At 36.1% G+C, this 24233-nt stretch overlaps 1 protein-coding gene across 1 annotated transcript; it reads left to right on the top strand.

Annotated features, from left to right (window-relative positions):
• Positions 1-1559: 1559 nt before the first annotated feature.
• On the top strand, positions 1560-22794 carry LOC119793926 (muscleblind-like protein 2a). The gene is made up of 9 exons (XM_038301227.1): positions 1560-1775; positions 8390-8931; positions 12162-12326; positions 12432-12638; positions 12747-13001; positions 15790-15843; positions 16199-16355; positions 18356-18391; positions 20290-22794. The coding sequence occupies exons 2-9, from the start codon at positions 8758-8760 to the stop codon at positions 20415-20417; spliced, it is 1176 nt and encodes a 391-aa protein (XP_038157155.1). The 5' UTR covers positions 1560-1775; positions 8390-8757; the 3' UTR covers positions 20418-22794.
• Positions 22795-24233: the final 1439 nt, after the last annotated feature.

Below are 24233 nucleotides of genomic sequence, written 5' to 3'. Positions count from 1 at the left end.
TCTGAGGTGGTGGTAAAGCGCTTCAACGAGAAGGCTCGAACCAGGCATGTGGATGGTCGTTTGGTGCATGGCGCGTGTTTTGAAGCTGCTTGTGGAGAGATGTCCTGGGCCGTGAGTAGTGAGGAAACAGGAAGCGATTCTTGTGGGATGGAAGAGGGAAATAGTGACAATGAAGGTTGGAAGATAGCAACATCAAAAAATGAGAAAAAGCGGAAAAAACAGAGATCAGTTAAAGGGGAATCTAGTTCAGAACAATCCAGTGATGATCAATCCATACATTCCACAGCACAACAAAATGAATTCAAAGTCATATTCAAAGTCGTTAATCAGGCAGACTCTTTTACAAATTGGAATCCGGTTCACTTAACAAAAACCATCAATAAACTTGTCGGAGAAGTCAGAGGTGCCAGAATTCTGTACAGTGGAGACCTGCTAATTAACTGCAGAGACAGCGCCCAGCAAGGCAAAGCAATACGGATCAACAAAATTGACGGAATAAGAGTTCAGTGCAGCCTAATGGAGAACAAAAAGATCAGCAGGGGAGTCATTGGAGGAGTTCCTCTAAAAATTTCTGAAAAAGAGATTCTGGAAAACATAAGCGGTGCAAAAGTAAAAGAAGTAAAACGGTTAAAAACAACAAGAAACGGAGAAAGATCTGACAGTTTATCGGTGTTAATTAAATTCGAAGAAGAGCAATTACCAAGCAAAGTATTCATCGGTTACATAAGCTATAATGTCAAAATCTACAATCCTCCACCATTGAGATGTTTCAAATGCCAAAAATTCGGTCACATTGCAGCAGTTTGTAAAGGGAAACAGAGGTGTGGAAGGTGTGCAGGAGAACATGAGTACGGAAAATGTGGAAAAGAAGCTAAAATAAAATGCTGTAATTGTGGTGGAGAACATACTGCTGCTTATCGCGGCTGTGAAGCAAGCAAAAGGTCTGAGGAAATTAAAAAAATGAAATTTGAGCTCGGAATAACCTACGCTGAAGCTGCAAAAAGGATCCCATCTCAGTCAGAAAAACCCAAACCTACAGTTCAACACACAGCAAATTCCAAACCTCTAGAGAAATCTCCAAAAATTGATGAAGACTCACTAATTGTTAAAAAGACAAATTTTGTTCTTTTCATGGTAGAAGTGATTAATTGTACTGCACAGACAACAAAAAAAACTGAAAAAATCAAAATAATAGTGAAGGCTGCAGAAAAATATCTGGACATTAAAGATTTGAACTGGGAGATGGTTGGAAGTATGATGGGAGGACCGATGGGACCATCAGAAACTGGCAGAATTACGATGACCTAGAGTAAATTAAAATTATATGGGCAAATGTGATTTAGTATTATGTTGGTTTAAGTTACACAGGTTTTTTTTTTTTTTTTTTTTTTTTTTTTTTTTGTTTTTTTTTTTTTTTTTTTTTTTTTTTTTTTTTTGGGGGGGGGGGTGAATCGTTTCCTGTTTTCTTGTTTTACTCCATATCAGTTGGTGGCGGTAATGCACAATTCACAAGTCTGCCAACCGCCATAAAATCTCATAAGAAGAAGAAGAAGAAGCTGTCAAAAGCTTGTTGCTTAAATCTTTGCAGCGCAACGAAGTAGGGAAGAAATTGGGTCGAGCAAGCTTTGATTCATGGTTCCGGGAGAAAATTAGACGAACTGTTGAACAGACATTTTGGGAACACTTGACATCTTGTTTTTCCTTAGTTCAGTCGCCGTTTTTTTTCCGTCTGCCTTCCTGGCTGCTGCTGCGTGATACCGTGTCCTAACGATGAGGTAAGCAGATCCACTTATTAGCGCCGACACAAGCTAATATATCACACTTTATGTACTCCATCGAGTTGTATACGTGCAGTGCCCCATAGCTTACTAGCTTAATATAAAACTCCATTCTTTAGTTTAGGAAAAAAATATGTGAATCAGCTCCCTTTTGGAACTACCAATCTCTGCAGGGACGAGGTCTGGTTTAAGATTGCGTAAAAATAAATCTTAACGGTTCACAATGTTGGGCTCGCGGCCTTAGGTGGTGGTAACAAATCACAATGAATTCATGTTAAAATGACATCAATAAAATCATTATTTGACATAAATCAAATTGATGTCAAAAGAGTGATGTAATTTTGATTTTTTTTTTGTCTAAATTAGGGTAACTATCAGTGTTTGATGTCACATTGATGTTTAATGACATATTTTGCCTTTTGGGAAGGTTTATAGATGGTTACAGCAAAATAAACAAGAACGCTGATTGGTTAAAAACCATAGAAATTACAAGTGCACCAATAATCCAGGGATACCAAGGTTGTTTATTTCTAAATTGAATTGTTATTTTTGCAAGAAAAAAAAAAGAACTTTGAGGAGTTGAACAGTATGCCACAGCAATGGCTTTATTAAAAACACCATCCATCCATCCATTCTCTTCCGCTTATCCGGGGTCGGGTCGCGGGGGTAGCAGCTTCAGTATGGAGGCCCAGATGTCCCTCTCCCCAGCCCCCTGGCCCAGCTCTTCCAGGGAAATCCCAAGGTGCTCCCATGCCAGCCGAGAAACATAGTCCCTCCAGTGTGTCCTGTTTCTCCCCCTGGGCTTCCTCCCTGTGGGACGTGGCTGGAACACCTCACCAGGGAGACGTCGAGGAGGCATCCTTATCAGATGCCCGAGCCACCTCACCTGGCTTCTCTCGATGTGGAGGAGCAGCGGCTCTACTCTAAGTCCCCCCCCGGATGACCGAGCTCCTCACCCTATCTCTAAGGGAGAGCCCAGACACACTACAGAGAAAACTCATTCTTTACAGAAACACAAAAAAAACACAAAATCCCCAACCAGAATCCTTATATCTTCAGTTACACATTTCCATTCAATTTGCATTGTGTTATGAATCGCTTTACAACAGTACACCTCACATCACATTATAAAAGCTAGCTCTAATTATGAATAACAAAGCTTCTTTATTTAGTCATATGCATGTCAAAATTAAACATAATAACCTAAGCATGAATGTGAGTCATCAGCTGTATGGGATGATGCTATGTATAGTTTAGTAGTAGTGTTTGGTAGACTAACCTTAAACTGGTTTTGGCGACTATCAGTTTTCAGCCACACCTCAGTGTACATTGGCCACTTTCTGGCCACCCCTGTGAACATTGAAGTGGCACTTTACAGCAATGAAACTGCCGGCATCAGCACGGAAAGGCAGCATCGCAGAGACAAGACAAGTGTTTTTCTTTTGAATTGATAGAAAACAACTAATATATCAAATGAATCCTCATTAGTGCCAAAGGAAATATTCATTGTACTGTATATATTCCTAGATCTTTGGCGTAAAAAGAAAGATATAAGAACCTTTAGTAAATTATAAAACATTAGAAGCTGTTATCGATTGATTTGTTCAAAAATATGAGTCAATACATAGCCATTAACTCTACGTTTGTCATAAAAATGAGTTTTTGTTTGGGTTCTTGAGCATCAAATCAATTAATGTTTTTTAATGGATTTGTATTTTAAATTAATAATAACACACTAAGTTTGATAACAAGAAAACCCAACCATACTTTAGATTCTTCAAACACCAACAGAAAACAACATGATTTTTTTTTTCTAAGTTGCAGATCCCATGACTGTAACTAATACAACAGCCTCTGCTCACAGATCATAGCTTAGCCACACCCCTGTTTGCTTGCTGTAAACAAGTAAGACATGCTTACTGATTCAGTACTTCATATCAATTCTTGGCCCCTGGAAATACAAAACACCCTACTATACAAAAATGGAAGCTTTTTGTGCATTTAGCAAGAAACTTAAGTTGTTTTACAGATTAGCGTAGAAAATCTTGAAGATGTTTCATGGTTCTTGTCTCTTTACTCAAACCTTAAAATACTATAAGAAAATAGAAACTAAACATTTCCAAATGTTCCTATTTTTGGTCAATGTGTTTTGTATGTTTCTTTTTTTTTGCACATTTTTCAGTTTGGTTTTTTTGTTGTTGTAGTACAGTCAGTTTCTTTGTTTAAATGCATAAAACAGGACGTACTGTTATGATGCATTTTCTTTCATTCTGGCTTCTACCATATACTTTGTTTAGAGTTTATCTTGCCAGCCTTTTAGTTTTTTTATATCATGCAAAACTATAACATCTATTACAGAACCACTAGATTGTTTTATTTATTTATTTATTTACTAACAAATTTTCTCTAAAAAGATATGAATTTGAAAATGAAAACTAGTACAGGAAAGAAAACAGTTGATTTAACTTTAAAGCTTGGGTTTTAGTTTTGTTACATTTTCTGTCTTTATCTTAACTTTTATTTTATGTTAATTTGCTCATTTAAAGTGCAGCATCTGATAAATTGTTGGGATTTGTCTGGTCTGAACACCTCATACATGCATGAATTGGTCTTTAGTTTAAAGTAGGGCTGCAACTAACGATTATTTTGCAAATTCATTGATCTGTCCTTTTTTTTAATTAATAATTGGATAGCAAAAGGTTTTTGCTTAAATAAACCAAGGGAAAATAAAGCTTTTCCACTTGAGAAAACCACTATTGCACTTACCGGTATGCTGGATGGAGCATATTTACAGATGAAAATGATTTTCTTTTTTTATTTTTTTTATTTAGAGTTTTGGTATATCACTGATCTAGGTGGGTTGCTCTGTCAGCTAAATGCAAATTTAAGAGCCTCTAAACTCCAGTTAACTATTAAATGGTTACTAAATTAGTTGACGATTATTTCAATAATTGCTTAATCATGTTTAATCAGATTAATATTTCAGCCTTACTTGAAATGTTAGACATGCAAAAGAGGATTGACTGTTTTTTGTGGCAACAATTTGCATGATAATGAGCCAAATTATTTAAATATGATTAAAAATACTTTTAGTAGAAATACAAACTTTTTTGGAAGAGTTTATGTAAAGTTTACTTTTTTTGTTGTTGTTTAAAGACAGCTTTACAAATGTCTGAGTAACTAGCTTTGTTAGCATATTGAAAACATGGATACAGCTTGTGTTTGTGGTTTTAATAAGTAAATATTGAACATAATCATCTCTGTGCAGTGGTACTAAGGATAGGCTGGTCAGCAGGAAGTTTTCCAGTTGTGGATCTGCTGCCACCTTCCTATTGGATGTTTCCAGACTGGGAGGGTCTTTCCAGAGGCCAGCACAGAGACAGGAAGGGGGTGGCTGGAAATATTTTAGTCAGAGCCTGGCAGACAGTTTGTTTTGGCTGCTTGGAAAATATCCAGTTTCTGGTCTCTGAATCGGTTGGTCAGGAAGGAGAGGGTGGGTGTTTTACGGTTATGATTCTAAAAACCAAGCAGCTCAAAATGTTAATCTAGCTTTCATTTTCAGCTTAAAAAAAAAAAACTAGTTTAGAGCTGCATGAAGAGGCAGAGGAAGTTTCTCTTGCTCCGTTTCCTGACTTGCGCCTAAAGGAATTTGCTGTTGTATGCTTTGGTTTTACACGGACGGCTGCTAAAGAGAAGGAGGAAGAACATCAGAGGTCAGTTTACTAGTCTGAGCACGGTGTTTTAGCTTAAGGGAGTGAATTAACTACTCATGAGTGAATTAACTACTATGATCCTTCACCTCTTTTGTCAAAGGTCTACTTTACTGTTTTGACTGTTTTGTTTGTTAATTTGTTTGCCTTCCAGCAATGGGTGTGAATGTTCTTTGTTACTAGCACTGTATTCTGCATATGGAGTAGTGGGTTTGGATTCTGTCTTTGTGATGCCATATTTTCACCAGATCTGGAAAAGCAAAGTATTTGCATATAAGCTTTGTTGTACAATAAAAAGTACATCACAGGTATTGCAGAAGTTAAATGATAGAGTGTTGAAAGTTTTGTACAATTGCACCCTCACTATAGATTTGAGCTTGGAAATGTTCCAATATTAGTATTGATTGATTGACTCTCCTGCCCCAGCTAAGCTATGTGGTCTAGTAGATAAAGAGCAGAGGCTCTCTGGATGTCACACAACAAGCTAATATTTGTTGAGGAAGTGTGGCTTAAAGAAAGCTGCCTTATCCTTATGTTAACCGGGTTACTTTCCTATTACACTACAAGATAGATTAAATGTTGTCAAATTTGTAAGCTCTAAAAAGCAACAGAATAACTCGGCCTAAGTGAGATATTCAGTCTTGCATTCTGTAATGGGAATAAGATCAAAGACGACCAATCTTACTGGTAGTAAATTGGTTTTCTTTAACTAAAGCTGTAAACATTTCTTCAAGGGGAGGGATTTTGGTATAGTTTGTCAGAGTGAGTAATCTATGCTTTGAGGATACAGGAACATGTTAATGTACAGCTGTTAGGTGTTAAAAGTTTAACACTATTTGGAGATTCCTGCTTTTAATAGGGTTTTAGACTTTTTATGGGTTTAGTGTTAAGGGTAAGAACAGTAGGATCCAGTATTTGAGGCGGACAAACAGATTTATCAAAAAACGTTATTGGAAACTAAAACAAAGTAAGCAGTGTCAGCGTCTAAGGCAGGAACCTTTGCAGGAGGAGACAACAGGTTAGTGACCACGTCTTTCTGGAAGTGGATGATAACAAACGTGTGGGTCAGTAACCTGCTCTTATAGTTCAGTCTGAGCCCAGAGGTTGAGGTTAGTTCCACCCGGTTGGCTGCCAAAGCGACACAGTGGGTGCCGCTCAGAGAGTCCTAGGTGCTGATGTATTGGTGGTCAGAGGACAGGCAGGAGATGGCTCTCTGTTCATCGGGCCTGGCTCGCTGGTACCTCAAATCGGACAATTGGGCTGATAGAAACTTCACATTTTTTCCTCAATGGTGAACACCGGTGGCTGAAAACCAAAAACAATATAAAACCAAGAGAGACCAGTAGTTGTAGAAGGAGCAGAATTCACAGCATATTCAATCCATGGCGGTTGACTGGATCATTTGGTCGGATCTGACTCACATAGCACCCGTAGCTTGGTCTCCCCCTCTTTGTTGTCCCTCTCTGTTTGCCCGTCTGTCCGAGGCTGGAATCCTGACAAAAGACTGACTGAGATCCCTAGCATCTTCTATGGTTATCTGGTTATAGATACCCATGTAATAACCCTACGATAACCATGCGATAACCATACTATAACCATACGTCTAATTCTTAGGGAGGCGGATGGGTGGGATGTTGAGATGCAGCCGATGTTTGCAAGTAGAAATCTATATACAACCTTTTATCGGGAACTGTATGTTTTTTGTTTTTTTTGTATAACAGAAAAACCTTTTTTATGAATATATTTGAGAAAAAAAGTTTTAATTATGCCTTGATCTTAAGAAAATCAATAAAATTGGCTTTAGGACTTCAGTAAACCACATTGAAAGTCATTAGCCACAAATAGAAAAAATAGGGAATGGTAGTGAACATTATCACTGTTAGTCGTGCTACCAAAATGTTTCCAAGAACAAAACAAGAACTCAACGAGGATATTAACCGGAGTTTGGTTTATGCTTGATGCATCCAGGACGTCCGCTCTTTCACGGCCCTCCATGCGGACAGAATTTCAATACAGCTCATTTTCCCCACAGAATGTCGGTGCGTCAAGCATAATGAGTCCTTAAAGCACCGTTGGCCTTACTTTCCTCAGTTATCTTCTCTATTCATTACTCAACAATTTGAAAGAGATTGAACAAGAACGTAAAATTTTTAACCACCGCTGATCAATAAGGGACATAAAGGTATGTCTCACATTTGGTGTTAAACATCTTTCATGATCTGCAAGACTTTGGGGAAAATATGTTCTTTGGGTACAGGAGACAAACGTTTTGGAAGGTATGCATCCCAATGCAGCAGTTTATGAATCCAGCATAGCATTTACAAAAAACAAAAAATAACAAACTGACAGTCAAACACGGTGGTGTCAGTGTGATGGTTTTGATGTGCTTTGATCCTTAATGTGCCAGACAAAAACTTGGTACTTATAGAGCTGAGAAGTTATGGAGCGAAACATCTAAAGGAAGAACATCTACAGTCGTCATCAGTTTTTGATTTTTGCAACACATAATGATCAAAAACATAGAAGGGAGTTCATCTTTTTGGTCTTTACTCAGGTTACTTATGTGCTATTTTTAAACTGGTTTTATTATATGAGACAAAAAGACAAAAACAGGAAATCTGTATGGGACTAAAAAAGTTCATAGCCTAATTAATTGTTTTTCATGTCTTTGGCCCTATGTCCTGTCTCTTGACAATGTAGCGTTCATGTAGTGTGTAAGGAAAACAAAAATGCAAAGGATTTCACTTTTTGTTGATGTAAAAGAAACAAAAATACCAAATTCAAACGTTTGAATTTTTTTTTTTTTTTATAACCCAGAATAACCAGTTTACTGTGGTAAACAACATGTTTCATTTTAGCTGGAAGGAATTTTAGTTTTAATGATGTTTTTCTTCCTTACAGGTCTGCAATAGAAGTGCCTTTGAGAAGATAGCTCCAGCCTGAAGTTGGTGCAAAGTCATAGCTGGCCTATGCTCTTTTTTTAAAGACAAATTCAAGAATATACGATACCTCGACTGCAAAGTTTTTGGTGCTAGTTTGCACACATTAAGCACCAACAAGATAGTGGATCCGTAGCCATAAGAAGAAGAAGCAGACAGAAATATGACCTAGGAATGTCTCCCTGAAATAACTTTACCTGCTTCTTTTGGTTAAAGGACAAAGCTGCATTTTCTCCTTTATGTTTCATTAAACTCTAGCTTTCAAATTCTTTTAATTTTTTTCAACCATAAGAATTTTAACACTTACTGTGTTGTGAACGCATTTTGGACATGGCACTCAATATGTCTTCAGTAAGAGACACCAAATGGCTGACGTTGGAAGTTTGTCGTCAGTTTCAGCGTGGCAACTGTTCACGCAGTGATGAGGAATGCAAATTTGCACATCCACCCAAGAGCTGCCAGGTTGAAAACGGGAGAGTCATTGCGTGCTTTGACTCACTGAAGGTAAGATTTATTACTGATTCTTTCATATGTTTACGAAACAAAATATCCCTTAACTATACAAGTTCACTAAAATGAGTTTCAGCACCAGTACCTATTGTATTAAAATGGACAAAGAACTAAATATTGTTTTCTCACTGTATGTGACTTCTAAATGCTGTTATTTTAGATTATTTGACCAAAGGTAATATAGGATTTCAGGTATTTTGGTTTAAAAAGTTGTGTAAAATAAAATGATCATATTCATTGAATTATTTTTTTGGTAGACCGGGACCAATTAGTTTGTTCATTACATTAGGTACAATATAACCTACAGGCTTTCCATAACAGCTATTAGATGTTACCTACATATTTATTGGCACTACTGCTTACATTTATTTTATAAACTTTTAGAAATATATATTTTTTAATTGTAGCATTTTAAAAATAGTTTGAATATATTTCTGAGTGCATTTGGCAAAAAATACCCAAACAAAACAAAGAGCCGTTTCTTCAACCAATTAGTGTCATCCCAACAATATTATACTTGAAATTTATCCCTGGAGACTCACCCATGTTCAAGGCATTGAACTGCTAATGGTAAAAAATACAAAGTGTGCTGCAGCTTTCTTAGTTTACTTGGCAATGATCAACCAAATGACATTTGATAAGTTAAATAATTCTTATCTCCCCCTTAAAGTTTTAACACAACAGAACTAATCCTGTCCATTTTCAGTGTTTATTTTCCCTAATGAAGATTTCTCCAAGTCCCACAGCGGATTAAGATGCCCTCACGTCCAGACACTTACCATACTTCAAAGCAAAACTCCTGTCTTAACGCCTTTAAGGAAAATGTCATTCAAAATACCAGTCAATAGAATAATATGTAAATAAGCCAAAACACCTGGCATATGTTGTAAGATTTAGTTAGATTTAAAAAGAAAAAAAAAAAGTATTTCTGCCAATTGGATTAGAGCCAGTTTATCCTCCCGCTTGCTCCGTTGGCCTGTACGGGACCGACTCTGCCTTAATCCACTCTAACACATTCAATCTCACATCCCCATGCAGCTTTGCTCCTGGGATTACTCTCATGTTCAGTCATTCCCTGATCTCTTCTTTCTACTTTTATGAAGTGCTCCTATATGCCCTTGTGGTCATGGGTCAAAAAGCATTAGCACTAAGAATAGTTCCCTCCCTGCTTCCTCTAAAAAAGGCACCCTGGAATACTTTCTAAAACATTAGAAAGAAATATTTAAATGTAATTACATAGTTTTCTTTTTTTATTAGCTTTTTTTGTCATGTTGATTTTTCTCTCTATTTAGAAATAGATTTTTGGTATTTTTTTTGTAGTTCTTGATCAGCTTAAGATTTTATCAGTTTTTTAATTGGAGGAGAGTCCACTAAATCACCAGTAACCAGTAAAGTTAATGCTTGGAATACTATTTATTTATCTATCTGATAAATAAATCCCCTCAAATTAATGCAAGATTGATTTCATTAGTTGGATATTCTCCATTACAGCAACCATAACAGTTGGACATTTAACGAGAGCTTTCTCTAAACATATTTTTAAGAATGCGATATTTAACACACATCCAAGACTTATTCTAGGCAGTGAGGTGTTCTGCCTGCTGTGCTAATGTTGAAAGAATGTTTTTATTTCCAAAGTTTGAGCCGTGAAGATTAAATTATGGTTGACTCAGACTCACTGAGCTACATCGTGAGAAGGAATGTTTTCATTACTGCATCTAAGACCCAAAATACAGTTACAGTATGACGGAAGATTGGAGATATAAATTCACCCTAATGTTTAATGAATAACCAATCTTTACTCTCTAGGAGGATATTTTTTCTCTATATCCTTCTTAATGCTTAATTCTCTTCATATATGGCTGAAGGAAATGTTGAATTCCGGTTTTAAAAAATAAGATCCAAGCAACAGAACTGACTTGCTTTTCAAGCGGAATGTGCACAGTCTTCGGTATTTGTCTCATTCGTATCCCATGACTTTCCCTGAAGTGAGTCAGATTTGTTGAAGCACAAACCTTTCCTGTTTCCTTGCTCAACATTTAACAAGAGCTGCTGAAAACTTGCAAACCTGAACAGAGGTGATTTCTGATTTAATATAGAAAAAACTAACAACTTAGAAAGGCTTGGTTGTGGTAGCCTGAGGTTTTACAAGCTTACGCTTGCAATATTTTACTGGAAAAGAAAACTAAACATGCCAGTGTTTGTAATTTGCATGTAGGTGCCTGAAGGTGCATTGGTACGAGGGCCATTCAAAGCAACTTGAACCGTTTCAAACTTTGTTAAATTAAAAACAAATTAATCCCATCTGAAAAGTGTGGCATAACAATGTGCCTCAATTCAGAGAAAGGATACAAACTCCACCAAACACAGATAGCAAAAAAAAAAATTATAACTGAAAAACTCTACAAATCAAAAATGTTGCATTGAGGAAAATAAACAGAACCAAAAGGAAAATTCTGCAAGTACCAGAATTAATATTGAATTTAAAAAAAGCTGCAAACTTGCTCCACAAAATCTGCTACAGGTTTAAAAAAGGACATGGCTTGTTTGGTGACTCCCACTAGTAGTCTTGTAGATTTCTGTTTTGTAGAGCCAGTTTACAGCTATATTTGTTAATTCCTGTAGTTCCTGTTTTTTGCAGCATTTATGATTTTTTTTGCTTCTGTATTTTGTTCTTTAATTTCCATAATTTTTCTTTTGTATTGTCTTTCATTGTTTTGTCTTTTAGGGAGTTTTTAATCAATCTTGTGTTTGCTATACATTTATCTATTTGTGGTGCATTCGATTGTCTGCTGCCACCTTTTCACAGATGTTAAAAGCTTTGTTAGGTTTATTCATTTTATGTTTTAATTATGTCTTAATGTTTATTCTCACTTTGTGTAGCACTTTGGATTTTCAAACCTTTTCAAATATATCAGTACCTAGATCAAAAGTTATGGATTTTTAAGAGAGTAAGAAGAGTATTAAGGAGTTTTCTATTTAAGTCAAACAATTACTTCTATTTAAGCCTGTTACTGGACATATTTTCTGTTAAAACTTAATTAAACGGATAAGATTAAAAACAGATTTTTTTCTTTTACTTCCTAAAAGAATCATAGCTGTTCTTTTTATATCTGTTTATTTTCAATATATTGCATGCTTTTTGAATGGTAATGTTCATGATAAGCTAAACATAAAAGGACCGTTGTGAATGTTTCTGTGCTTTTTGCTTTCTCCCAATTCAGGGCAGATGCTCAAGAGAAAACTGCAAGTATCTCCATCCTCCTACTCACCTGAAAACCCAGTTAGAGATAAATGGACGCAACAACCTAATCCATCAGAAGACGGCTGCTGCTGTTCTTGCCCAGCAGATGCAGCTGATGATCCCTGGACCGAGTATGCAGCCTGTGGTGAGATCCTTGGAATGATTTTGCAGCTTTCTTCTTCTTTTTATTTTTATCTATGAATGTAACACAGGTTCTCTCTCCTCATTGTTAACATCTTCTGTTCTAAAGGGGCTTGGCACTAACACCAGTCTGGGTTATGGGTCTTACATTACCCCTTTGAACCATGGAATGAGTCTCATCCCCTCAGACATCCTCTCCAGCACCCAGGTTCTTGTTCCTGGCAGCTCAGCTGTCACGGTCCAATGTACCTCCTCTTCCTCTTCTTCATCCTCTTCCTCGCCATCTCAGAAGCTGCAGCGTGCAGATAAATTAGAGGTACTGAAGATGAAGGAAGAGTGTTTTTTATATAAAAAAAAAAAATTCCAGTGCTCATAATAGGCTACAGATAAACTCCTTTGGTTATCTTGTTTTTTATTTCTTCAGGTGTGCCGGGAGTTTCAGCGAGGTAACTGCTCCAGAGGGGAGACAGATTGCCGCTTCGCTCATCCCATTGACAGCCCGATGATTGACACCACCGACAACACAGTCACTGTTTGCATGGACTACATCAAGAGCCGCTGCTCCAGAGAGAAGTGCAAGTATTTTCACCCGCCTGCACACTTGCAGGCCAAAATCAAATCCAGTCAACAACAAGTCAGTCAGACAGGGGCAGGAGCCCAGGCCACAGCTGCAGCCATGGTAAGACAGAGCTTTATCCTTCTCAATCTAACTTACTTCAGATCATCTGTCTCTTCCACACTGTGAGAGCATTCACTGTGTCTGAGGCTGTGGAGCCTTGTAGTTAATGTTCAGATCTTTTGAATTTAAAGTCTCTTTTCTTTTGAGCTTATCGGGTTGTTGGCATGTCATAAAACATGCCCATTACGTAATGCATCATTGTAAACATCTTCAAGTGTTCTGCAAAATAATTTAAACAAAACAGCAGAACCTGTGAAATAAGTTTAAAATAAATCACAGCTGATATTTACATATAAAATTCTTCATGTTTTAGGGAACCTGTTAGGTTGATTTACAGTGATGGGGAAGTTTTTGCTTTTTAACATATCAGATGTATAATGAGAAAAAATAACCAAAAAATATCATAAAATACATTTTAAATGACTGGACCAGCTATCAATAAGCTTAGATTGTACAATAACTTAGGTATTTTGAATGAAATCATTGTTTGAGGTAGCTACCTGTATATTTACAAATGTTAGAAAAGGTGGCATCCCAGTCCTTTCTTTTCACACTGTCAGGATTTCTTCATGAATCTCATCTTTTTCCATTCGATTAAGCAATTAGAATTTATTTATTTCTTACGTAGGACTCCATAAGCTAAAGAAACATCTAGATAGAAAGTTCCTAAACCTTCTATTGGAGAAATTGATGTTTCTGTCACAAAAAAAAATAGTCTTTGCAGTTTACTTTAGGGTATACAGATTTAGAGTGCAAGGTTTCCTAGTTCTAAAGAAGCATCACTATGGCTGCAGAGGATAGAATGTTACCATGACTGGATATAATAACAGCTACTGTGTTTCCTATCACAATGCTAAATTTGGAGCACTGCTTATTTCTGCTTTGCAATTAGCCAGTGCAGCCATGTAGTATACAGTAGATTTTAAAGTCGTGGGGAAGTCATATTTAAATTTCAAATCATTCTGGCTTAAACATGTATATAAATGTACTCTTTATCAGACCATGTTGTCCCAAATGTTAGAACATTTCTATTTAAAAATGTCTTAAAATTTGTGGGTGTTTTTTTCATTAGCAGGCCAGTTAGTTATACGTTAGCTGTCAATCAAATGTTTTCAGTCATAGCATCTTGATTCATACGTCGCAGCTAATATACGCAACCGTTGAAATAAGAAATAAGAATAATTTTCTTTACCATTGAGTTCCGTCCCAGTGTTCACAGGGATGGACGTCTGTGTCTTCGGCAGCCATAGAGCTAACAGAACAGGCAGCATTGCGAGGCAAGGGCTCAAACATGTTCGGCTGTAACCCTTCTACACCAAACCAAGCTTCTGCCGCCCCTCTAAATAAAAAATGTATGACGGAGGAGACTCATCCACGACCTACAACACATACTCTCCTCCTTTTGCATATTTCCTCTCTCCATACGTTCCTTGACAATGTCGTTGCTAAGGGCTACTTGGTCCCAATGTAATTTCCCATTGGGAACCTACTAGCGCTAAGTTGCTAACTGGTTAGAAAGATGCTTCCAAGACACCGGCCACAACCAAAAGCTTGCGAACCTTCCGCCACATTCACTTTATTCACTCCTGTAAAATCGGGCACCACTCGGGAGAATTCGGAAATGCAATCGTTGGAACAGCCGCTTTCCTACAACTTTAAAAAGGAATGTGCTCCTTCTAAAGAGCAAGGTTGTTTTGATGTAAACCTATCAAAATGTTCCCTTCATCTGAAAAATTAATAAAAAAACTAGTTGCAAAAAGTCTTCAACATGTTTTGGGTTAAATATCAGTATTCTCTCTTCTTCAATTCGCATCTGCGATAAGCGACAGTAAAGCAACTATCAAGGAATTTACTATTTTTCCCACATTTTATACTTTATAAGGATTTTTACATAGCAAAATATTGGCAGTCAAATTTGAAATATTTGTAGATCTTATTTCGATTCTGTGGATGAACAATCTAAATTTAGCTGTAGATTTAAAGAATTGGTACCATGATTAAAAATGTACTTTGACCATTTACATCACCTCTCATGTATATTGTCTTCTCTGGTTACATGTGTACGGTATATTTCTTTTTCTTTTTTTACACTAAAAAGCAGGTGTAGATTTTCATATATGTCAGAGAGGTATCCATCATTCCACCCCAAGCTTTGCAGTAAACGCAGTAAATGGAGCTCCACTGTGTTTTATGATGCCGAGCGCATGTTTCATCTGCTGATTTGTGGCACGTCTTTGGGCTGGCTCTCATAAAACCAAATCATCTTTCATTTAACAGCGAACATTTTCAATGCCTGCTGTGTTTTTCATCTATATCCCTTTCTCAGACTATCCAATTCGTTTGGCGTGTTGAGTCTAAAATTCTGTTATTATGCGAAGCTCCACTAATTTTACTGTATTTTCATTCTCTTAATCTTATCTGAGCTTCTCTTAGGTAATATAAACTGTATATAGTTGTGCATTTTGAGGGTATATGTGTTTATACGTATATTAGACAAAAATCACTGTAAATCTTTGTTTGTCTAATCTATTTATTAACAAAATTCAGACTTACAGCTTGTTTTTAATCATTTAATCACCCTATAATACATTTTGTTACTGTGCATGAATGTTTATGTGGTATACTGCATTCAGATTATTTTGTTTTTGTCCCCCTCCCCTCCCTCCCCCTCCTCTCACCACAATGCTGTTCTCCATGATGCACCTCTTCTTGCTGTTACCTGTATGTTAATGCTCTTGAACCCCCATTGGCCCACTGCCATCATGTGCTCGCTGCCTGCTATTAAAAGACTCAGTCGACCGCCAAAGCAATGAAGCGACCCCTCGAGGCAGCTGTAGACCTGGTACTTTTCACCTTTTGCTTTGCATGTTGCTGTTGTCATAAACAAAACAAAAAAAAAAGAAACAATTTTTTTATTTTATTTTGCCATTTGTAATTGACAGCTTCTTCATGTAGCCTCTCACCTGCAAACATCCACTATTAGTGTACATTTAAATAGCCAAATTTGTTCAAAACGTTATGTTTTATCATCAATTTTACTGGAATGATTCAACTGTGGTTGTTTTTATATGAATGTTTCTTTTAGTACTATATTTATTTATATATATATTTAAAAAAAGATTTTTAACAAATTAAGAACAGGACCTTGGAGAAGTGAGAATGAAGTAGCTGTCATGCCTCTTTCTGTCACTTTTCAGGGCTTTCCACCCAGCGTCCTGCAGCACCTACCAAAGAGACCAGCCCTTGAGAAGAGCAGCTGGGCCAGCTCTCTCCTCTCACCCAGTTTATTGCACTACCAGCAGGCTTTGGCCAATACACAGCTACAGCAAGCTGCAGCAGGATTTTATCCCACTGGTGAGCTTTTCCACAGAGCCATTAATACAACTTATATTTACATTGCAACCATAAAGATTAAATTGTATTATTTTGATTTCTCCTCAAAAACAGCAAAACAGTAATATGTAATTGTGAAGTGGAAGGAAAATTATATAAAAACAATTCGAAGGCTCAGTCAAAATGGTCAAGGAGAATTTTTATATGGATAGATACTCTGGACATTGGATGGAACAGCATATTAATGTACTATCTATTCTAAACCATTGTAGTGCTGCAGCTTGAAATTTAACTTTCACCTCAGTTTCATGTTTGTCTTTTTCCCATCCTCTCTAAATGGGAATGTTTGATTCTGACTCTAGCATGTTTTACACAGATATAAGTGTGTTCATTGTGATGTGTAGTGCTGGTTTCCTAACATATTGCCATATCTTATCTGATTAAGTCACTTTCTTATAAATGTTTGCAAGGATAATTTTGGCACTGACTCTAAACTAAAACCAGTACAAGGTGTGGGGATTCGATGGCATTCAAAGTCTATTTAATTAGTAAAATACATTATTTACTTTCAGAGCATAAATACATGGCACTTGAAATATTATGAAACTGAGGATACATGTTATAGATTCATGAATTAATCTAAAATTGGCTGATCTTATCGATCAACCAACAATCAATTGATTGATTTTTTTTTTTAAACATCTGTAATCTATTAAAACAGATGTTTTGTAAATTGTCTTGTATAAGACAATCTTTCCATTAACTTAAGAATCTAGATATATATTTTTTACAATATGCTGAATTTTAAAAAGCAGTACATAATTATATTTTTAAAAACTGACTGAATGAACTAAAAATGTTGAGAAAATATAACAAAACAGGAACGTCTGATACTAAATAAATATGAGAAAAATTCATTTTTTAACACTTATAACTTCCCCCTTATAGACATGCAAAGATATCATTAACAGACAGGATATGTTAATCTGACATGCTATCAGACTATTTGCCACCTCATTTCAATGAAGCGGATGCTAACTGCTGTCTGTTTTTATTCAATCCAGCAATTGGTGCTGGTTAATACTTTGCGCTGCTAGCAGTGCCTTTAAACTTCTTGAGTTAATAGAGTTTTAATATATACTAACAGAACTTCAGAGAGGGTATTCAGCATCCTTCTTTCCATTAAACTGTGTTGATAATTCAGCACCGGACTCTAGATCGATTCATGTTTCAGCACTAGCATCCGTCCGCTCTTTCATTACTTCTACCAGTGAGGCTCTTCTTAAGCATAAACATCATCTCTCTAGTGGACAGCAATTACATTACAATACTGAAAGAAATTCATCCTCTGCAGATGTTATCAATGAATCGAACGGAACTAATTTTAATCTAATAAACCATTCGTAAACAATCAGTCGATTATTTATTCACACACTAATTTGCAGAGGTGGGTGGGAATCGAAAAATGGAAGTAGCAATACTTCAGCATTTTTTTTACCAAAGTAAAAGGAAACAAAGAAATGAATCGAGTAAAAGCAAAAAAGTGTCTGGTAAAAAGGCTACTTGAGTTCTAAGTAATTATTGGATAGTAGCATCTGTTTAAATGTTTAGAAATGATGCAGACAGACAGACTTTATGTACAAGTTCTGGTATTTGCAAGAATCAATTGCATTTACTATGGAATACAAATAAATGCATGAGTATGAAATAACAAATTTATGAGTTTGCAGCAGAGAAATTTTAGAGCTGAAGCTAAAAAGCAGGGATCTAGTTGGTTCAGATGAATGAATAAATAAATATGCAGCACCTAAACACTGACTGTGTTTATGTTTGTTTGTGTCATGTTATCCTTCCTATGGGCGGCTCTTGGTACCACAATGGAAACCAGAGTAATATGAAATAATGCCTGAACTAGACATCTGAAAAACAACTGATGCAAACATTCCTGAATGATGTAATTGGATTCAAACAGAATGGTCCGAATAAGCTAAATTTGTTCTTCTTGTTTTGTAATCACACAGGTTCTGTCTTTTGCATGACTCCTGCTAACAACTATGGTATGTTACTTCTTCGTCTTCTTCAAAAAATGTCTTAAATTCCATAGTTTAAAAATGAATATGATTAAAACTTTTTTCCAGGTCCAGAATACCTGAACTTTAAAATGTCTTTGTTTATCTACATATGTATTAACATTTTTCTCATCCCAGGTATAAAATTTCCTTTTTTGTTCCTAATAGTTAATGTTAAAATGTTATCACTTCGACAGATTCTGTCTGTAGACTTTTCCATGCACCTCTGGGAAATATTAGGAAATATGATCAGTATCCCTGAAATTCATTAATTAAATTTGAATATATCTATAGACTTATGGGATGTCCATTACTGAGCAAATTTCCTAATTACATTTCTTATTAGCGCACCTTTTATGTTCTCCCTTGCTGTCTCGCTTTGCCATGTGATCACATGCCATCTGCTGGCTAACCCAATGATGGCTTGCTGCTACTGTCATTGTATATTTGCTTGGCCAGAGAACGAGAAACATTGCTATGGTTACCATAACGCTTCACCTCCCTTTTCATTGCTTTCATGGTTCCCCTCCTGAAAAAGTCCCCATGATGTACAGTGCTACGCCTGCTACTGTCTCTGCAGCAGCCACTCCTGCCACAAGTGTCCCCTACGCAGCAACAGCACCAGCCAATCAGGTTTGCTCCTTTTTAAAGCTTTCTGTGGTAAATCCTTGAGCTTTGTATCAGTGCTTCATCTGGGAGATGAAATCAGGGGAGTTGCTTCATCAGCATCAGGATTTCACGCTTGCTTTACAGCCATACAGCTTTGTATACCTTTAGACCTTCAGCAGAACTGCTAGGCTGTATTTCATTCCTTTCCCTTACTGCAGACTACACTTCTTAAGAAGTCTTCAACCTGCAACAAACCGTGTCGCTTTATTCTTTATTGCATGTTTTGTGCTTTGTTCACTGTTGTCTTTTCAAACCTAAATAGCAGTGTAGGAACCTATAATGCAGGTTATATTAAGATGTAAACATTCTCTTTGTAAGCATAATGTGGTTATTGTTGTTTTTTTATCAGAGTGAAAATTTCTATCTGGAACTGCACATTAAAGAGAGGCAGTTAAGCCAGAAATACTGTAAATACACAACCTGAACCAAAATTTTTACATCAAATTATGTTTATTAAGACTAGGTAAAGTTCTATCAAAATTCAATGAATAATCTTTGTCAAATCTTGAAAACTGCTTTTCAGAGATACTTCGCATGCATCCCTGCCTCACAAAATAATGCTGCTTTGCAAGGAAGAACAGGCAAACATCTCTAGGGGGGCAGATTATAAGTGCAAGCCGCACCTTTCAGATTTTATTTGTTAATTTTGTAAACAGATGGTGTATTTGGGTGTAATTTTACTTAAGTTTTGTGATACTTTGTGTTAGTTTATCACATAAAATCCTGATAAATTAAAGTTTTTGGTTGTAACCAATCATAGGAGATTTCTATGCTTTTTATCTTTGCTGAGAAACATGAAACCTTCGGGAGATTTTGCTTTTATTTTATCTCCTAACATCCTCAGCTTTCAACAGTTTAATGCTGATGATAAAATATTTTAGAATAGTGACAGTTTAGAATGCTATCTATTTCACTGCTTTCCATTTATCCCAACCTATTTGGTGCTATTTGTTTAAAATCTCTTTTTGATAACCTAGTTACATAAAAAGAAAATAAATGATTTCCTTAATTCCTGGATCTGTTGATTTAAAGCTCAGAAATTTCTGAAATAGTTTTTTTTTATTAAGAATACAATAGTTATTTGTGCAAAAGAGAAAAAGAAAGATAGAAACTTTATCACCTGAATGCTGAAGTATATTTAAACTGTCCAGAACTGCAAAAAAAAGCACATTTCAAGGCTCTGTTGTGTGAAACTATTCTTCTACTTTTTAAAACAGATCATCCTCAAGTAACCATCAGAAACAGAAGTCGCTGCCACATTGCAGCTGTCCGAGGTGCTGAACAGCCTCCCTACAAACATTCTACTAACATCATGCACACCATACAACAACCTGCATGTTCATAATGTTGCTACTGATATGTTCAAGTTTGAGGGTTACTTTGCATTATAGAACCTCTGTCGTCAGTGCACGTTTTTTAAATCTATGTTAAAATACATTTTCAATCTTTTCATGAATACTTTGCCCCCGTTTACCGATCTTGATTAAGTTTAAATTAAGATTAAAGTATTGTGTCTACATATGTGAATTGTACAGGAATCGCCTCTTTAAAAGAGGCAATTCTGTACAAATGCAGCCAGAAAAGTCCCAAACAGCAGAAAAGAACACAGTGTAAATACAGTAATAACACCTTGTGAACTGTCCTGAACAAAAAGGCTAGAAATCTCACTTATAAACCATTTAAGTGTGTACATATTTATGGCTGAATACATTTAGGTTGGTCAAAGAAATGTCAGATGGGTCATATATTGCGAATTGTTTTTACCTTGAATGTTTTATTTAAGTAAATTTTTTTTATAATGATTCCATAGTGCCAGATCTTACTTAAATTTAACAAACCAGTGGCAAGCACTTATTTAGCTTTTTATTCTCATGTTATAATGTATAATATGAAAACTGGCTTATGGACATCCCTTTAAAATGCTCAGAAAGATCCCCAGAGAACTGGATCAGTGCTCCACCTTCTGGTGTGCCTTTGCATTGCATAGACAGGTTCTATGCTGAGAGGAAATGCTGTATAATCCATCTGATGTCAAATAATTTCTCATGAGCCATCACAGTAGTCACATTAAAAGTGGTGTACATTTAACAATATAAACTTCATAAGCTTATTACTCTGAGTCAGATGTTTAGAGGATAAAGTTTAAACAATAGAAAGAGTGGCTATGGTAGGTATGCCAGCTGGGATTACAACTGCTAAGGTGTTGTGTGAACACTTTCAGAATTGTTTTGTTTGAATGTTTCAAGTGCCTACATACAATGGTAGGTAGAAGTACACAACACAGTCCATATTTACTTTCCTGGAACTCCGAGATTACCTTCAGAAACCTTTACCAGATACTTTTCTTGTTAAGTATCTTTACCTTTTTAACCTCTAAGGTACTTTCCAAACCTTAGTAGTATGAGGTGTAACACAAGGTGAATTGTAACCCTGTGGAACCTAATACTTGTTTTTAAAAACATATTTATGAGTTTCAAGAAGTACTTTGAAAGTACCCAGATACACATTACTGGATAATAAACACTGCTTACTTGAATGCTCAGTAAGCTCTAGGAATATAGCTGATTCTGCAAAAGTGCTAGTTGTTCTAGACATCAATTTAAACACCCATTAGTACTGGGTACTGGAACCAAAAAGTTCTGGAAACGTTTAGAAAACATTATGGATCAGATTGGAACCTCCAAGTTTCTGAAATGTAACCTCTAAATCCAAGAGGATGTAGACTGTGTTGCGTAATGCTACTGAATCAACATGTTAAAATATTTACAAAGTTTTGTGTGAAAAAGCACTTCAGTAATGTACTTATTCAGCCACTGATGTTTGAGACCGATTTCCAATGTAGTGTGCTGTGCCAAGTCAGTGCGTTTTCTTGAAAAGTTGATATGATTTAGTTTGAATAAAATTCTTACCAATGTTAAAACACAGTACTGTGGATAGGACCTATTATCCAGTTTTTTTTTTTTGTTTTTTTTGTTTTTTTTAGGTTTTTAAAAAAATATGTTGTAAATGAGCTAAGAATATTTTATGGTATGATAGAATTTCAGAGGTAAAAAATAGTTTTGGTGAAATGTGTTTGTGTGGTTAAACCATCACAGCAGCCAGTCTGACTATTGTGTTTTTAAGAAGAATAACTTATCTGGTGTACTTCTATTTCCTAAGGGCATATTCAGACCTAACACATGTAGTCCGCTTTAAAAAGACCAGAGTTTGTTTCCCCTAAGTGAACCATGGTCTGGACCAAGCCACCAGACCCCCTTTTTGAGGCGGTTTTGTTCCGCCTCCAGACAGACTCTTACTCTGCTGTGGTTTGCTTAAAATAAGAATACAAACCGACCTCGATTTCACCCAACTACAGAAATCTCTTTGGACTAAACAAATTCTAAAATCATACCGGTCAGTTGCTTAGCAACGTTGCTGCCGCTGTTCATTTATTCTACGACACAGTTCCAAAGTTAGAACATTGCGAAGCCTGTGTTGAATGAACTGCTCTTGACACTAAAAATTATTTTGCAGCTGTAATAACAGCGCAAATGTGCAGAAAAGAGATACAACGCGCAGGACTTTCACACTAGTTTTTCATTTTTCGGATCTGCTCTTTCTTTCTCACTTTCGTCCTTCAGTCCAATGGAAGCAACGACCGTCGCACATGTTGCTTTGTTAGAAGTTATAGTTCACTTGCAAAAAGCATAATTTGAAAGCAAACCACACCAATTAAAAAAAAAAAAAAACACATACGATTTTGGTCTAGACCAAACAAGCAGACCAAAGGACTTTACTGTTGTGAATACACCCTACGGTTTGAAAATCCTTTATTTGGTCTTTATTTCCCCCTTCAGTAATTTTAGACTTGATTAGAATATACTGAAATAAGTACACAGTAGTATTTCTTAGTTTAGGACACTTAAAATGTACTCTGTTATATTTTATGAAGAATGTAATTTATTAAGATGACTTTGGATCTTTTTAGTTCCTTTGAAACATTGACTCTTAGTTTCATCCTATTAAAATAAAAGGATCAGGATACTGCCTTGTCAAGAGACAACGAATGTCTTTAAAAGTAAGGCTTTTGAGTTGCTTGTTATGTGCAGCAGTGTGTTGCACCAGTTGTATAAACACGGAAAACTAAAACAGTTCCACATATGATGCTACTTACATTTTTTTTGCATAGCACTTATATTTCAGATGCTACACAGTGAAAGAGTTTGATCAGAAAGACATTCACAAGAATAAATTGATGAAAATGTGAGATAATTGCTGTATATTAGAAAGTTTAACTACAGTAGAAGTTGGGTATTACAGTGATCAGAAACTGAATGCAGAGATTTACTGAATTATCTGTAACCTTGCTTTTCTTATATTTTCTTTATTTTTTCTTAAACAAAAAACTTCTGTGGTATTTTACTGGAACGCATCTGTTTTCAGATCTCCCTACTGCAGTCACCATTGACTCTCAGGAGTTACCCTTCTTCTGAGAAGCTCAAAAACCTCATTGAGTGGAATCTGTTGACAGCATGGCTACTAGTCCTGCATTCGATATTTGAAAATTTGTCATAGATATTTATTTACAGTCCCGTGATTGAGTCGGTAAAAATCTGCCATTCCTTCCTATTTGAGAATCACAAACTTGTCCCACCACATTAAGCTGGTGATTTAAGGAGGGGAACTAGTCAACAGTTTTTTTTGTTTTTTTTTATCCCTGATGTCACTAATGCTAATTGCATACATGTATGTAGACAGATTGCTCTACTTCATGTAGAAGGTTTGATGGTTCAGAAGTTGTATTCAGACTGTTTTAAACTTCAGTGTGTCACTAGCTCTGAATACCCATTTTCCTTTTAATTAAGCTTTCACACCTAATATTTGTGTACATTTTATGGACAAAGAGCTTAGCAGGAATACACATGGAGCTGCTTCATATTGGATATTCAAGACCAGATGATTTGGACAGTCAGAATGTTTTGTCTTACTAAAAGAAACACCTCCTGTCTGCACTTTGGCAACTGTCAAATGACTAAGAAGATTTATTTGTAATCTTTGCCTTATCTTTAATCTATCCTGAGTTCCTGTTTGTTCTGAAACTGTTACGTTGTTCAACGAGATACTATGACTGATGTTTTTATTAAGGTTGAGTAAGTTTAGAGATTGAAAATGTAGTTTCCGA

Source organism: Cyprinodon tularosa, unplaced genomic scaffold (assembly GCF_016077235.1).
Source record: "Cyprinodon tularosa strain WSP-4 unplaced genomic scaffold, ASM1607723v1 ctg463, whole genome shotgun sequence".
Taxonomy (NCBI): Eukaryota; Metazoa; Chordata; class Actinopteri; order Cyprinodontiformes; family Cyprinodontidae; genus Cyprinodon; species Cyprinodon tularosa.
This window is presented reverse-complemented; position numbering and strand designations above follow the sequence as displayed.

Excerpts from the sequence above, each read along its gene's own strand:
- LOC119793926 (XM_038301227.1), top strand. The coding sequence starts at position 8,758 with ATGGCACTCAATATGTCTTCAGTAAGAGACACCAAATGGCTGACGTTG. Across the intron at positions 13,002-15,789 it reads AGGCCACAGCTGCAGCCATG|ACTCAGTCGACCGCCAAAGC; the intron begins GTAAGACAGAGC and ends TGCTATTAAAAG. Across the intron at positions 16,356-18,355 it reads AGCAGGATTTTATCCCACTG|GTTCTGTCTTTTGCATGACT; the intron begins GTGAGCTTTTCC and ends GTAATCACACAG.